This window comes from Leptopilina heterotoma, unplaced genomic scaffold, assembly GCF_015476425.1.
Source record: "Leptopilina heterotoma isolate Lh14 unplaced genomic scaffold, ASM1547642v1 Lhet_232, whole genome shotgun sequence".
Taxonomy (NCBI): domain Eukaryota; kingdom Metazoa; phylum Arthropoda; class Insecta; order Hymenoptera; family Figitidae; genus Leptopilina; species Leptopilina heterotoma.
This window is the reverse complement of record NW_025110949.1, coordinates 1085462-1101177: the sequence shown is the minus strand read 5'-3', so window position 1 is coordinate 1101177 and position 15716 is coordinate 1085462. Positions and strand designations below refer to the sequence as shown.

The 15716-nt window shown below is 24.3% G+C and overlaps 1 protein-coding gene across 2 annotated transcripts in view; it reads right to left on the bottom strand.

Moving 5' to 3' along the window:
* LOC122502492 (transcription factor GATA-3-like) overlaps positions 1–15716 on the bottom strand; it is a 124038-nt gene that overhangs the window by 16869 nt on the left and 91453 nt on the right. For both annotated transcript variants that reach the window (XM_043612587.1, XM_043612588.1), the window contains exon 5: positions 10430–10564. In XM_043612587.1, coding sequence (XP_043468522.1) covers positions 10430–10564 — 135 coding nt within the window. The remainder of the gene's footprint in view (positions 1–10429; positions 10565–15716) is intronic.

Genomic DNA, 15716 nt, shown 5'->3' with positions numbered 1-15716 from the left:
CACACGATGCAACAGCCACGTCTCTTGCATACAAGATACATTTACGCAGCTTTTACAGGGGTCAATGAATGAAAGATCGAATCGAAGAAATGGCGTTTTACATGGCCATGTCTGCTCGATTTTTCGGACTTTTTTTTGCTCCTCAATTCTTTCCCAATTTTCGCAAAACTTTTTCAATCAGATAAGGGACAAAAACGTTTTTTTTATTTCACTTTTTTTCGCCGTCGATCTTTGACGTTCGAATTTAATTGACTGTTAAAAGAGGTTTTTAGTCAGTCGCCTGTCATTCGACAAAGATTTCCCTCTCAAGACAATTTATCAGTCTCATTAACTGCCACTCACTCTAATATTAATTTTCTGATTTTCTCCGATTAATAAATAAAGAAAACTTAACCCGAATCTTAGAAATGAAATCTTAGAATTCAATGACGTGTGTACAATAAGCGCGAGTTGAATACCTACGCGACAAGAATACAAAATGTAAGGGCAACCTTTAATGTCTCTTCTGCGTATTGTGACTTTAACAACTTCCTCTCAAGTATATTAGTTTCGATTTTCATCATTTTATTTTTCATTTATTATCAATGAAATATACGAATCGAATGACTCACGAAATCTTTTCCTTTTTTTTTTTTTTAATGACTCATGAATCTTTAAGTCGGTAATTCGACCTGATGGTAAATTTGTCTGATTATTTACGTATGTAAGAGAGGCTTGCGAGATTTCGCAGGAAGATCAGTGAAGTGTAGAAAGTCCTAAAATTATGCGGCTTATCGACCAATCAGAGCATGAATATATACGGTTCCCAGTAGCGCTATATTTACTGGTTGCCCCAGCCCACGATTGAGATCATATCGGCGTGGACAGCGCGCCTCTGTTCCCTCAAGATATCCTCAAGAATCGTCCTCTGGTTGTTCTTCGTCTTCCTAAAAATGGCTCCAAACAGTCTAAAAGGTCCCAAATCCCCAGAGGGCAGGATTATCCACAGAGAGATAATGATCCAAGATTTTTAGTCTTCTTTTTTTTTTTATTCAGCTTATCTTAAAATCGCAGTACATAAGAACTAAACTTTTTAGTATAAGACAAAAAAAAAATTTTGGCAAGAGAACGCTGAATAAAAAAAAAAATTAAAATACCGTTCTCTTCTGCTTAATGAAAAGTAAAATTCAAATTCCTCTTTTAGTCAAAATCATTTTATCTATATGGTTTATTCTATTATGAATGAAGTATCTATTATGGTTTATTCCATTATAAATGAAGTATCTATTATGGTTTATTGATTTATTCTTATCAAGTTTATAATTAGTAATAATTCATTTCAAGTTATTAAATAAAAATCAAGATGGAAATTTACATATAAAAAATCTAAAACTGAGGTAAGTTAAACTGTTAAAACAACTAAACGAAGTAAAATAAACATAAAGTCTGATAATGAAAAACAGGTAGACACAAGTTCCTAACTGGATCATTTTTCACATTAAAGATACATTCGGATTTTTTTTTTTTGCTGTGACTGAAGATTGACCATGACTAATAATTCCATTAGAATGTGCAATATATATACGGGAGAATTACTGAGAGGAACAGTTCAGACAAACGTCGAGCTCAAATTGTAATATGTGTCGGCTTAATGCCAACGAAACGAGTTGCCTATGCGAGTTACAACTTGTATATATATAAAGCCAGTGTTATATATATAGTTATGGACAGGGTATTTAATAGGCACCAATACACGCCAAGAAGAAGTGCAAACACACATTATTTCAAGTTTTACATGACTTCACAGGACGATCGGTAAATCACTAACCTTCCTTCGATATCGTTTTTTTGATTACCACTCAATCATGAAACGACAATTATTGAATTCTTTTGTCAAATCATTTCCCGAGACTGTCAAATGTTGTTATTTGGCAACAATAATTCATCTCTTGTAATTAAATCTCTTTAACACCTAATACAAATTAACCACAACAGGATTAATAATTTTTCATCATTATCACCATTGCCGACGGCGGAAATAGTTTAAGACCGCAATGAATGTGGATTTTAGTCAAAATATATTAATTTTCAGGTATAAAACTATTTTTATATTTGGCCATGGCTTTCTAGATTTTTGTCATAGTGAAAAAATAGAAATTTTGAGGGTTTTAAATACTTTTTCATTCATGGAAGAATTGAAATATTTATAAAAATAATTTAATTCTTGACAAGAATTTTATAAAAAATTTTAAATAATTGATTTCATTCGACTAATTTTATGCAAATTCCAATTTAAATAATTGAATTCTTGAGAAATTTTTATAATTCATAAAAAGAATTATTGATTTCTCACGATGAGTTTTACAAAAAATTTCTTAAATAAATTGAATTCTATTTGGAAATTTTATCAAAATAATAAACATTGAAAATCATTGAATTGCGAAAAGTTTTTAAAAATAATTAAATTTTAAAACGAATTCTATTAAAATTTTTGACAATATTTAAATGTCTGTGTGGTATTTTATTAAATTTTTTTTGAAAATAATTGAATTTTCGAAAATAATTTTATTATTCATCGACATTATTGAATTCTTTCAAAGAATTATTTATAGAATTCATTAATTCTTGGGAAAAATTTTATTATAATCCAAAAGAATAATTGAATTATTTTAAAACATTTAATGAAAAATTTATTTTAAATAATTGATTTCTTTCGATCAATTTTATTAAAATATTTGAAAATAATTGAATTCCTGTGAAAAATTCTAATATTTTTGTAAATAATTGAATTCTTTCAAAGAGTTTCAAAAACACATTTTTGTAAATAATTAATTTCTTCCATAGTAGGTAGTGAAAAAAACATTTTTTTAAATAATTGATTTTTTCTAGGAATCGAAATTAAATTTTTTAAAATAATTACATTTTTTGAGCAATTACTCTAAAATTGTATTATACAAATAATTGAAATCGTGCAATGAATTTGATTATTTATGAAAATAATTGAATAGTTGCTAAGAATATTATTAGAATTTTCCAAAAATAATTGAATTCCTGAGAAGAATTTTATTATTTATAAAAATAATTGAATTAGTGCGAAAAATTGTATTAAAATTGTTAAAAATAATTGAATTCCTGAGAAGAATTTTAATATTTATAAAAATAATTGAATTAGTGCGAAAAATTGTATTAAAATTGTTAAAAATAATTGAATTCCTGAGAAGAATTTTAATATTTATGAAAATAATTGAGTTATTGCGAAAAATGTTATTAACATTTTTAAAAATAATTCAATTTCTGAGAAGAATTTTATTATTTATGAAAATAATTGAGTTATTGCGAAAAATGTTATTAACATTTTTAAAAATAATTGAATTCCTAAAAAGAAGTTTATTATTTATGCAAATAATTGATTTATTGCGAAAAATTTTATTAAAATGTTTAAAAAAAAATTGAATTTTTGAGAAGAATTTTGTTATTTATGAAAATAATTGAATTACTGCAAAAGATTTTATTAAAATGTTTAAAAAGAATTGAATTGCAGTGAAAAATTTTGTCATTTATGAAAAAAATTAAATATTTGCAAAGGATTTTATTAAAATTTTCAAAAATAATTGAATTTCTATAAAAGATTTTGTTATTTTTGAAAATTATTGAATTTTTCATAAGAATTTTATAAGCATTGTTTTAAATAATTAACTTTTTCAAAGTATAATAAATATTATGAAATTTTTTTTTAAATAATTGAATTCTTGCGTGTAAACTTTATTTATGGAAATAATTGGAATTTTCGATTTATTCATTAAAAATAATATTTGAAATAGTTTTTATATTATTATTTTAATAATATTTAAAATTGTATTAAAAATAATTGAAATTCTTCGATGAGTTTTATTATTTATGAAAATAAATGAATTTTTGATAAGAATTTTATCTAAAACATTGTTTTAAATAATTGAATTTCGATGAAAAATGTTATTTTTAGTGAAAGTAATTGAATTATTGTGAAGAATTGCATAAAAATTTTATTAAATACCTAATTGATTTTTTCGATTTTTTGAAAATGCTATTCTAAATTTAAATTGAATTCCTGTGGAAATTTTGTTATTTATGAAAATAATGGAATTTTGTATGAATTTTATCAATTTTTTTTTTTAAATAATATTAAATATTGAAAATAATTGAATTTCGAATATATTTTAAAAATAATAATTTTAATAAAATTTCTGTTTAAATAATAATTGAATTAATATTAATATCAAAATTATTCTCGAAAATACAATTAGTTTGAGGCATTTTAATAAAATTCTTTGCACAATTTAATTATTTTTATAATTATAACAATATTCATCATAAAAATTCAATTATTTTTAAAAGTAATAAATTTCTTCTTGAAGATTCAATTTTTAAAAAAAATTCTATTAAAATCGTTCGCAAGAATTCAATTATTTTCATAAATAATAAAATGTTTTTTAGGAATTCAATTAGTTTTAAAAACTTTTCGCAATTCAATGATTTTCAAAGATAAAAATATTTAAAAAATTTTTTGTAAAAATCTTCGTAAGAATTCAATTCTTTTCATGAACAATAAAAATTTCTCAAGAATTCAATTACTTAAATTAGAATTTGCATAAAATTAGTCGAAATAAATCAATTATTTAAAAAATTTTATAAAATTCTTCGCTAGAATTAAATTATTTTCATAAATAGTTAAATTCTTTCATGCATAATAAAATTCGTTTTTGTAGGAATTCAATTTATTAGGAGTAGGATACGAAAGAAGTTATTATTTTTGATGGAAAATTAGAAAAAAGCAGGAGGATAAAGTATATAGAATAGAATTTTTGTCAGTTTTGTGAAGTGTCTAAAACTCGTTTTTTTGGTCGTCAAGTTTAATTTTTCGATAGCTACTTTTTTACTATACTTTTTTTTGGTTTGAAAGCTACTTTTTGTAAAACTAATCACCGAGTGCGAAGTATGAATTATGTCATATTATTTTATAAACTTCTTATTGTTTATACAGATAATTATCGTATAAAGGCGGAAAAAATAAATCTCCTTTCGTTAAAATATTAACGAGGATTGGTTTTACTATGCCATGAAGATTGTTCATAATTTTTTTTCTCTCTTATAGTTATCACTAATTAGTATATAAGCATTTTCTGTAGTGTGTGGATATTCGTCGTTTTGGATCCTCCTGTCTTGTTACAGGCGGCTTTCTGTTTTCTTCGCTGCATGCGAAACCCACAAAACAAGCCTCTTCTTGTTCCCATCTCGTAGTGCACGCGTCGCTCAATGAGCCCAATCGCAGTGCAAATCACCCGTTTAAATTTATCCTACTTTTTCCCCGTAGCGTTATCCGTCATTTTATCTCGTCCGCCTGCATCTCACATATTATCAAGATCAAACTTCAACTTTTTAAAGCCAAAAAACCATTCTCAGTTACTTTCTTCTCTATTAAAAAAAAAGGGAATTTATTGTTTTTTTTCCACTGGGATAATTATTATTGAATAAGAAGGATTCGCCGAATTAAAAATGAAACATTTTCTTTGCGAAACTTTGTGGAATCTTCTAAGAAAATCGATTTACGACCAAAGAACCACCTTATAATTGACTGAAACTCGTCGAGAAGCATAAGTGCTTTTGCTCTTCTTGTTTTCTCCCCTTTCTTCAGAATACTTGTTTTTTTGTTGGTTGCTTTTTTTTCCTTCTCAAAAGTCTTTGGACTAAGAAACGTTACGTTGATTCCTATATATACGTGTCGTTACGTGCAGTTTATCGAGTTCGATCTGGAGGCAGAGACGGTATAAGGGGATGCACTGCTCGACCAATGGACAAGATCGTACACAGTAGTAGTCTCTCCCATGGTAGCTTTACGGTGAGCATAAAAGCCATGTCAGACACGTTTCCTGGTAATCATTAATTAAGCAAGGGGTTCGTCGCTAAATACTCGCGACACGAGACGCATAGCGCGCCATGAGGGTGAAAGAATTGTTACTGCCCTGTACTATATATTTTCTAAACAAATTCCAAAGAATTCTTATGCGGGATAAGAAAATCATTATCTCCTTAATACTATAGAGGTATAGACCGTATTCTTTTTACAATAATAGTTTCTCTCTGCAATAATCGCCATTCATTAAAAATTAAATATTTTTCTGTATCTGTTATCAAAAATCAAAGTTAGTCGAGTTCTAAAATTATAATATTTGAAGCAAAAGATAATTATAATTTTCAATGCTTTTGATGTCCTTTAGTATAAGAGGGTATTCAAAATGGACAAATATAAGGAAGAAAAATCAAAGAATAGTTACAATTATTGTGCGACTTTTGTCCGCAGAAAAACAACGGAATTTTTAACTTGCTATCAAAAAAAAAGTTTATTATTCCTCAAGTTCCCTTGATCTTTTCCGCAAATGACGTAAAAGTATAAATCACATCGTGCAAGTATATTGTGCGACAGTTTGAATTAATTTACGAAAACGGAGACGTCTTCCTGAAAGGTTTAACTCGGGGGGTCGTAAAGCGAAAGAATAATGTTTCGGATTGTTTTACCGCCTACAGTAAAATTCTTGATGAAAATAAAAACATTTAGAACACTGCATATCCATAAATGTATATGTATATTTTAACTTGCTATTAGAAATCATCCAGTCGATATATCACTCGAAAGGCTCCTAATTGTTACTCTCGTAACGATAATAAAAAGAGATTGAGCACAACTCAAAAATGTCAGCGATTTATTATTTGCAAAACGTTGTTGTAATTCAACAGGCATTTTATTTAAATATCTCACATGAAGAAAGTATTTATCTATTTTTTAAAAAAAAATATTTAGTTTAGAATTTGGTAAACGTGTAAAATAATGAATAACACTATGGCAGACTTTAGATTTTAGACACTAAAAACTACTATTTCTATTTTTTTTGAGAATTTCGACTACTTTAAATTCGCTAATGATAAAAATCAAAAAAACCTTCTCAAAAATTATAATCAATTTCTGTAAAATGATTCAATATTATATTGAAAATAATTTATTTCTTTCAATAAATTTTATTAAACTATTTGAAAGTAATTGAATTCCTGTGAAAAATTCTAATATTTTTGTAAATAATTGAATTCTTTCAAAGAATTTAAAAATATTTTTGTAAATAATTGATTTTTTCGAGGAATTGAAATTAACTTTTTGAGAATAATTACATTTTTTTATCAATTCCTGTAAAATTGTATTAACAATAATTGAAATCCTAGGATGAATTTTATTATTTGTGAAAATAATTGAATAGTTGCAAATAATTTTATTAGAATTTTCAAAAATAATTGAAGTCCTGAGAAGAATTTTAATATTTATGAAAATAATTGAATTATAGCGAAAAATTTTATTGAAGTATTCAAAAGAATTGAAATTCAGTGAAAAATTTAGTTATTTTTGAAAATAATTGAATTCTTCATTAGAATTTTATAAATATTGTTTTAAATAATTAATTTTTTGAAAATATAATAAATATTATGAAAATTTTATTTTAAATAACGACTGAATTCTTGTGGAAAACTTTATTTATGAAAATAATAGAATTCTTGCTAACGATTTTATTGGAATTTTTTAAAATAATTAAATTTCCAAGAAGAAATTTATTACTATTAAAAATAATTGAATTCTTGTGACGAAAATTGTTATTTATGAAAATAATTGAATTTTGCAAACAATTTTTATTAAAATGCCTCAAAATAATTGAATTTTTCGGGAATAATTTTGTTATTTATCGAAATAATTGAATTCTTTCGAAGAATTATATTTTTCCAAAGAATTGAATTCTTATATACAAATTTTTTTTTTAAATAATTGATTTTTTCGAGGTAATGAAATAAATTTTTTAAAAATAATAACATTTTTTTAACAATTCCTGTAAAATTGTTTTAAAAATAATTGAAATTCTGTGATTAGTTTCGCTATTTCTGAAAATAATTGAATACTTGCTAAAAATTTTATTAGAATTTTCAAAAATAATTGAATTCCTGAGAATTTTCTGATTCGCAATTGAATTATTACGACAAATTTTATTAAAATCTTTAAGAAGAATTGAATTTCTGTGCAAAAATTTTTGTTATTTATGAAAACAATTGAATTCTTCATAAGAATTTTATTAGAATTTTTAAAAATAATTGAATTTTTTATTATTTTTGAAAATAATTGAATTTCTCATAAGAATTTTATTAGAATTTTCAAAAATAATTGGTTTTTTTATTATTTTTGAAAATAATTGAATTCTTCATTAGAATTTTATTAGAATTTTCAAAAATAATTGAATTTTTTATTATTTTTAAAAATAATTGAATTCTTCATAACAATTTTATAAACATTGTTTTATATAATTAATTTTTTGAAAATATAATAAATATTATGAAAATTTTATTAGTTTAAATAATTGAATTCTTCTGGAAAACTTTGTTTGTGAAAATAATTGAATTTTTTTTTTAATTAATTTGAAATATTATTAAAAATAATTGAAATTTTTTTATGAATTTTACTATTTATGAAAATAATTGAATTTTTATTTAGAATTTTATCAAATTTTTTTTAAATAATTGAATTTCCATGAAAAATGTTATTATTAGTGAAAGTAATTGAATTATTGTGAAGAATTGTATAACAATTTTGTTAAATAATTGATTTTTTCGAAATTTTTTTTTTTTGAAACGCTATTTTAAAATTTAAATTAATTGAATTCCTGAGGGAATTTTTTTATTTATGAAAATAATTGAATTTCGGATGAATTTTATCAAAATTTTTTTTAAATAATTGAATTCTTTTATGAAATTTTGTGAAAATACTAGATATTGTTTAATTGAATTTTTAATATTTTTTTGAAAATAATTGAATTTAAAATATTTTTTTTTGAAAATAATTGAATTTTGAATATTGTTTGAAAATAATTGAATTTTGATTATTTTTTTTTAAAATAATTGAATTTTGAATATTTTTTAAATAATTGAATTTTGAATATTTTTTTAAATAATATTGAATTTTGAATATTTTTTAAAAAATAATTGAATTTTGAATATTTTTTTAAAAAATAATTGAATTTTGAATATTTTTTGAAAATAATTAAATCATTTTAAAGAATTTGATTATTACAAATAATAAATCTTATATATTTAAAGAAGCAGTAGATTATGTTTTGGGCATTGAGAATAAAATACGAATTATTTGTAAAATTTTGTTGAATATAAGATGCTTACGGGAAAAATGGTATCGGTAATGGATACTCTTTAAAGCTCTGAATGCCGACGTAAAGTTGAAAACGACAAGCGACAATGGATCTGTCATTGCCCGAGAGCAACAGTCTATAACTCCTCCTTCGAGGTTTTTTTTTAAGCAGTATCATGAAAGTACTCTTGCAAAATAATGTATAATATATTTCAGAGCAAAAAGGTCGAAGGTGGATACATTTCTAAGGTAGTTGGGTCGGTAACGAAATATCGGATTGCCATTGTCGTTGATCCCCAAAGCCTATTGTGAATCTTCTCTCTTTAAAAGCCTAATTCGTATGTCTTTTCTCTACCGATAAAAAACGAAAAATTCTACCAAGTCATGTTCCTAGACTTCCGCCAATCCTTGTTTCTCAAATGACAAATAAAAATATTTGCCATATATTCGAATCAAGTTCTTTAATAATTTTAATATTCACATAATTATTAACTCACATAATCATAAACTTATTCTATTAATAATTTCCCTCTATCGTTTTCATTTTTTTTTTTTCAAGACAAGTCTCGAAGTTAAATTGTTAATTTACCTAAAAAAATAAAATTATCATCTTGATGATAATATTTCGAAAAATAAATATTTAAAGAGAAAATCTTAAAAAAATTGAACAGCTACTGGACTTTCTTTTGCGAGAAAGTTTCGGAAACTATTCGTTTATAGGATATATAGAGGCACTTGAATGAAGTCCTTACGAACTGCCCTCTCTTGCAATGATATCAGTTTTCCTGGTTAGTGCCGCGGAAGATCTTGAGGAAAAATAATGGGAGCAAAAAAACTTTTGCTTTGGGGCCTCTCTTTCTCTCTGTACTGTCAGAGCTCACTTCCGGCGCTTCCTGTGTCACACGCAGTTGAGCACGCTCCACCCTTGAGTGGTTACCTCACACATAAATGCCGAAATGCAGCACAACAGAAAGTTGTGTTCCGGCAAACACGCCTGCCCTAATTGTCGATACAACAGACTCTCAAGTGTCCCTGTTTTATTGTCACAAAATTCGGGACGGTAAATTATTATCCCCCTCGATTCTCTTTTTTTCCACTTCCCAACTAAAATTTTGCTGACATTCACATGACACTTGTTCAACTACTAAAGAGAGAGAGCTTTTTTTCGTAGGTACACAAAATACATGAATCAATTTACAAAAAAAGTTATAAAATAATGATCTGATTAATATTTATTATACTTACATTATGAAGTTTGTAATATAAACCACAAGCGTTGCAAACTGGCTCACCAGCTTGGTTTCTCCGCCAAAGCGTCGTTGTTGCTGTTTTGCAGTTCGCACAACTTGTGCCAGCTCTACGGGCCGCGCTTTGTAACGACTGAAAATCAAAAATTACAAATTATTACTAACAATGAAAGAAATTCAAATTTTTTTTAAACCGCAAAATTTTATTCAACCGCGAAGATAAAGGAAAAGAAAGTAAAAGATAAAAAAAAATTAGCTACACAGAAAAACAAAATTAAATTTTAAGCAACCCTGAAACAAAAATTTAATTTTCTTTTTTTGACTTCCAGAAAAATATTTGACTTTTTCCCTGACCCTGCATATTATTCACTCCAAAAATTGAGGGTCCCTATCAAAGAACTGATTATAAGTTTTTGAGACTCAAAATTCTCGACCTCTAAATAAAAAAAGGATTTAAAATTTTAATTTCTTGAAAACATTTTGTACTGGTATAAAGATTACCCAAATGTTTCTCAAAAAATTCGGATTAAAAACAGTTTAATTTTTTATTTACAGGACAATGATTTCGAGCTTAAAAAACTTATAACCGGTTCTTTGATAGGGACCCTCAATTATTAGATACTCAAAAAAAAAGTTTTATTACATTTATTTACAAATTTCTTCAAAAGTAAAATTATTCCAAAACATCTACAACTTCTTTTTTAAATAAATATTTAATTATTATTTTTCCATATAGGAATTCAGATTTTCAAATTTAAACTAAAATTCAATAACGAAAATATTAAAAAACAAGAAGAAATCGACCACTCCGATTCTTCGACTCAGAGTGATCGATCCCTTCATGTTTTTTTATGATATGATATAAATTATTACTTTATATCATAAAAATATTATAACTATAAATTTAAATTTTCAAAAATTTTAATTTACCCCCTCTTGAAAAATCAATTATTTCTAAAAATTCACCTTACAATGCTTTTAATATTTTTTAATTATAATTTAAAAATTTTAAGTGAAATTCATTTCTTAATCAATTTTTATAGTAGAAAATTTTTCGAGAATTTAATTATTTAAATACAAAAATAAATAATTTATTAAATACCTAATTAAATATTTTTTAAAATTGAATTTTTATGAAGAATTTTATCAAATTTTTTTTTAAATAATTGAATTCTTTCGGTGAATTTAAAAAAAATTTAAGAATGAATGCAATTTTCTATCATTTTATTTAAAATTTCATAAAAATAATTGAAATTCTGCGATCAGTTTTGTTATTTATGAAAACAATTGAATTTCGAAGAAAAATATTATTGTTTATGAAAATAATTAATTTCTTGTGAAGAATTTTATTGGAAATTTTTCTAAAAAATTGAATTTCTCAGAATTTTTTTAAAACTTTTTGAAAATAATTAAATTCGAGAAATATCTTTAAAAAAATTAAGAATGATTGAAATTAGAAGAAGAATTTGATTATTTTTAAACAGAATTGAATTTTGACGAGAAAAATTCTATTAAAAATTTTGAGAATAATTGAATGTCTGTGTGGCATTTTATTAAATTTTTTTTGAAAATAATTGAATTCCTGAAAAGCATTTTATTTTTTATAAACGATTTTATTAGAATTTTTAAAATAATTGAATTTCCAAGAAGAAATTTATTACTTTTAAAAATAATTGAATTCCTTTGATGAATATTCTTATAATTATGAAAATAATTGAATTTCGAAGAAAAATATTATTATTTATGAAAATAATTAATTTCTTGTGAAGAATTTTATTCAAAATTTTTTTAAATAATTAAATTTCTCAGAATTGTAAAACTTTTTTAAAAACTTTTTGAAAATAATTAAATTCCATCGAGAAATTTCATTAAAAAATTGAAAATAATTATGAAACCTGACGAAGAATTTTATTAAATTTCTTTTTTAAATAATTGAATTCTTGGGAAAAAGTTTATTATTGAAATGAATTGAATTCTTGGGAAGAATTTAACTAAAATCTAAAAGAATAATTGAATTATTTTAAAAAAATTTAATTAAAATTGTATTTAAAATAATTGATTTCTTCCGTCAGTTTTATTAAAACATTTGAAAATAATTGAATTCCTGCAACGAATTTTATTAAACATTTTTTTTAAGAATTGAATTTCTGTGAAGAATTTTATTTGTGAAAATAATTGAATTCCGGAGAAAAATATTATTATTTATGAAAATAATTAATTTCTTGTGAAGAATTTTATTTGAAATTTTTTTATATAATTAAATTTCTCAGAATTAAAAAATTTTTATTTAAACTTTTTGAAAATAATGAAATTTTATCGAGAAATTTCATTAAAAAATTGAAAATAATTATGAAACCTGACGAACAATTTTATTAAATTTTTATTCAATTATTGAATTTCTGTGAAAAATTTTATTATTGAAAAGAATTGAATTCTTGGGAAGAATTTTATTAAAATTTCTTAAATAATTGAATTGCTTCGAAGAATTTTTTTTTACGAAAATAATTGAATTGTTTCGAAGATTTTTACAAACATTTTTGACAATAATTGTATTCCCAGGACGAATGTTATATTTTATGAAAATAATTGTATTCTATGATCAATTTTATTATAATTTTTCAAATCAATACAGCATTTTACGAAAATTTTTTAAAATAATAAATTGATTTCTTGCGAAGAATTTTATTCAAATTTTTTTAAAATTTAATTGAATTCCTATCAAAAAAATGTATTATTTATGAATATAATTGAATTCTTAATAAGAATTCTACTGAAAATCATTGAATTCTATAGGAAAATTTTATTAAAATTAAAATTACTTTTAAAAAAAATTTTTTTTGTTAAATTCCATGCATTATGACTTTGATTTGACCTTAAATATATTATGCATTTATTAACTTTTGAAAAATAAACTATAGTCTTTGGATCGATGAAATATTTTAGGGATTCAAGAACGGTGATGCATTTTTCTGGACTAGAACACGTAATCTTTCTTTTAAGTGTCTAGGAGCTTTTAGTGTATCAACGAAATTTTGACACCTGTGCCTTCGATCCCGATGAGAGTGGCAAACACTTAACTAAAAAGGCCTATTATTCCCTCTCTAGAAAAATGTAGCTTATTTAGCATCATCACTCACAGGCTGCTTAACAAAAAAAATCAAATTGATCCTTCTAGTGATATATTATTTTAGAAAGATCAATAGCCATTTTAATATATACATAATATATGCAGCTATTTGCATATTGTACCATACATTAAATTTAATGAAAATGTGATAATTTACCATATACTTTGATATTAAACTTTACAAGTTATAGGTGTGCGGTAAATTTCATAGCCTAATATACTTTCAAAATGACAAACGACCATTAAAACTCAACTTGCGTTTCTTTAAAAAACATTTAAACAATTTTTTTTTTAATTTCAATATCGATACACATGATTTATTATATATTTTTTAAGTGTTTCAATGAACAAAATGTTTATATTATTGAAACACTTAAAAAAATGTTATAAATCATGTGTATGAATATTAAAATTAAAAAAAAAAAAAAAAAAAAAAAAAAAAAATTATATTTTATTTATAATATTTTTTTAAGTGTTTCAATTTCAATAAAAAAAATGTTTATATTATTTAAACACTTAAAAAATATTATAAATAAATAAAATAGAATATTATAATTTTTTTTTTTTAATTTCAATATTCATACACATGATTTATAATATTTTTTTAAGTGTTTCAATAATATAAACATTATATTTATTGAAACGCTTAAAAAAATATTATAAATCATGTGTATGGATATTGAAATTAAAAAAAAAAAAAAAAAAAAAAAATTCTAGGATCAAAATGTTTATATTATTAAAACACTTAAAATAATATTATAAATCGTGTGTATCGATATATTGAAAATTAATTAAAATAAATGTGAAAATAAATGTTTTTTTTTTTTTTTAAAGAAACGCAAGTTGAGTGTGTAAACGCATCGACGACCTCCCTGTGTGCTACAAAACGAATATGTATAGGTATCTCTCTCGCACGATTACCTATATAATAGGTATCCTCGACCAGCCTCTTTTCTCCTCTTCTTGGACCACTTAACCTCCAAGATGACACAGTACATTTGAACCAAAAAACCATTTCGACGCAAGACATGCTATATACCTGCTATTGTTGGGCACTGTCGGAACTCCGACGAACTCTCCATAGCATAATGGAGAAGTTATTGAAAATTTCTTTTGTACTCCCTCGGGGACAAAATTACGCTTTTTGTCCTCTCAGTATATACACAATGCTTTCGATACACGACGAGGAGAAACTTTTTCCTTTCGGTATGTCGATTTCTTGAGGACTTCCCTATTTTGACAATCACGCATTTTTTTTTGTCAAATAGATTTTTTTTTTTTTTTTGATCCTATAAACGAGAATTGAATTCGAGAGAGTGAAATGCCAATGAACTTTCAACTTTTTCATTTATTTTATATTATTATTATTTATTTTTTTTTAAACTTTTTTCAATTACTAATTTTTTTTTTTTTTTTTATTTTTAAACTTTGTCATTTACCGAAAATTTTAATTTTAGTTTTTTTTAATATATGATAGATTTTATGTTTACTTATTAGAATACGAAATAATATTTCTTAATAATAAAATTATGATAATTTTTAATAAAAGAAAATGTACTGCGTTACTTTTCATAAAAAAAAGATACAATCTTAAAAAAACGTCACGATAATGGAATAAAAAATAGCATGAAGGAAATGAAAAAAGAATATTTATGAAAGTGGTGAAGATTAATTGAAAGGAAAAAGGATTGGTGAGAATAGGTTTAGGACGAGTTGGGCGGTGGTTATACAATTGTACAGGTCCGGCAGAAGAGGTGGTGTGTAATCATGCCTTATCGGTTGGATCTTATCAACTCTTGCGCTTTATAAAAGGGGTCTGAGAATATAGGGGGTGAGTGAGGTACCACGTCGACCCTTATATACTAGAATCAATACGAGCCACCTCATCAATACAACGCGCGGGGGTTGCTATATCTGCTCTAGATCTTTGACACCCTGCAAAATACTCGACCTAACCTCCCACGATGTTGCTTAATGGTTATTAAATGGGGACAGGCAAATATTTTATATAAAATATTCAAAACACCTTTTTTTCGAAAATGTTGCTTATCTTTTTCTGATATTTATTAATTTATCAGGCGAGGTATTTCGGAATTGTTAGATCGCTATGGAAAAATTAAACCAATCATGTTTTAGATATTAAACTTCATGAGTCTTA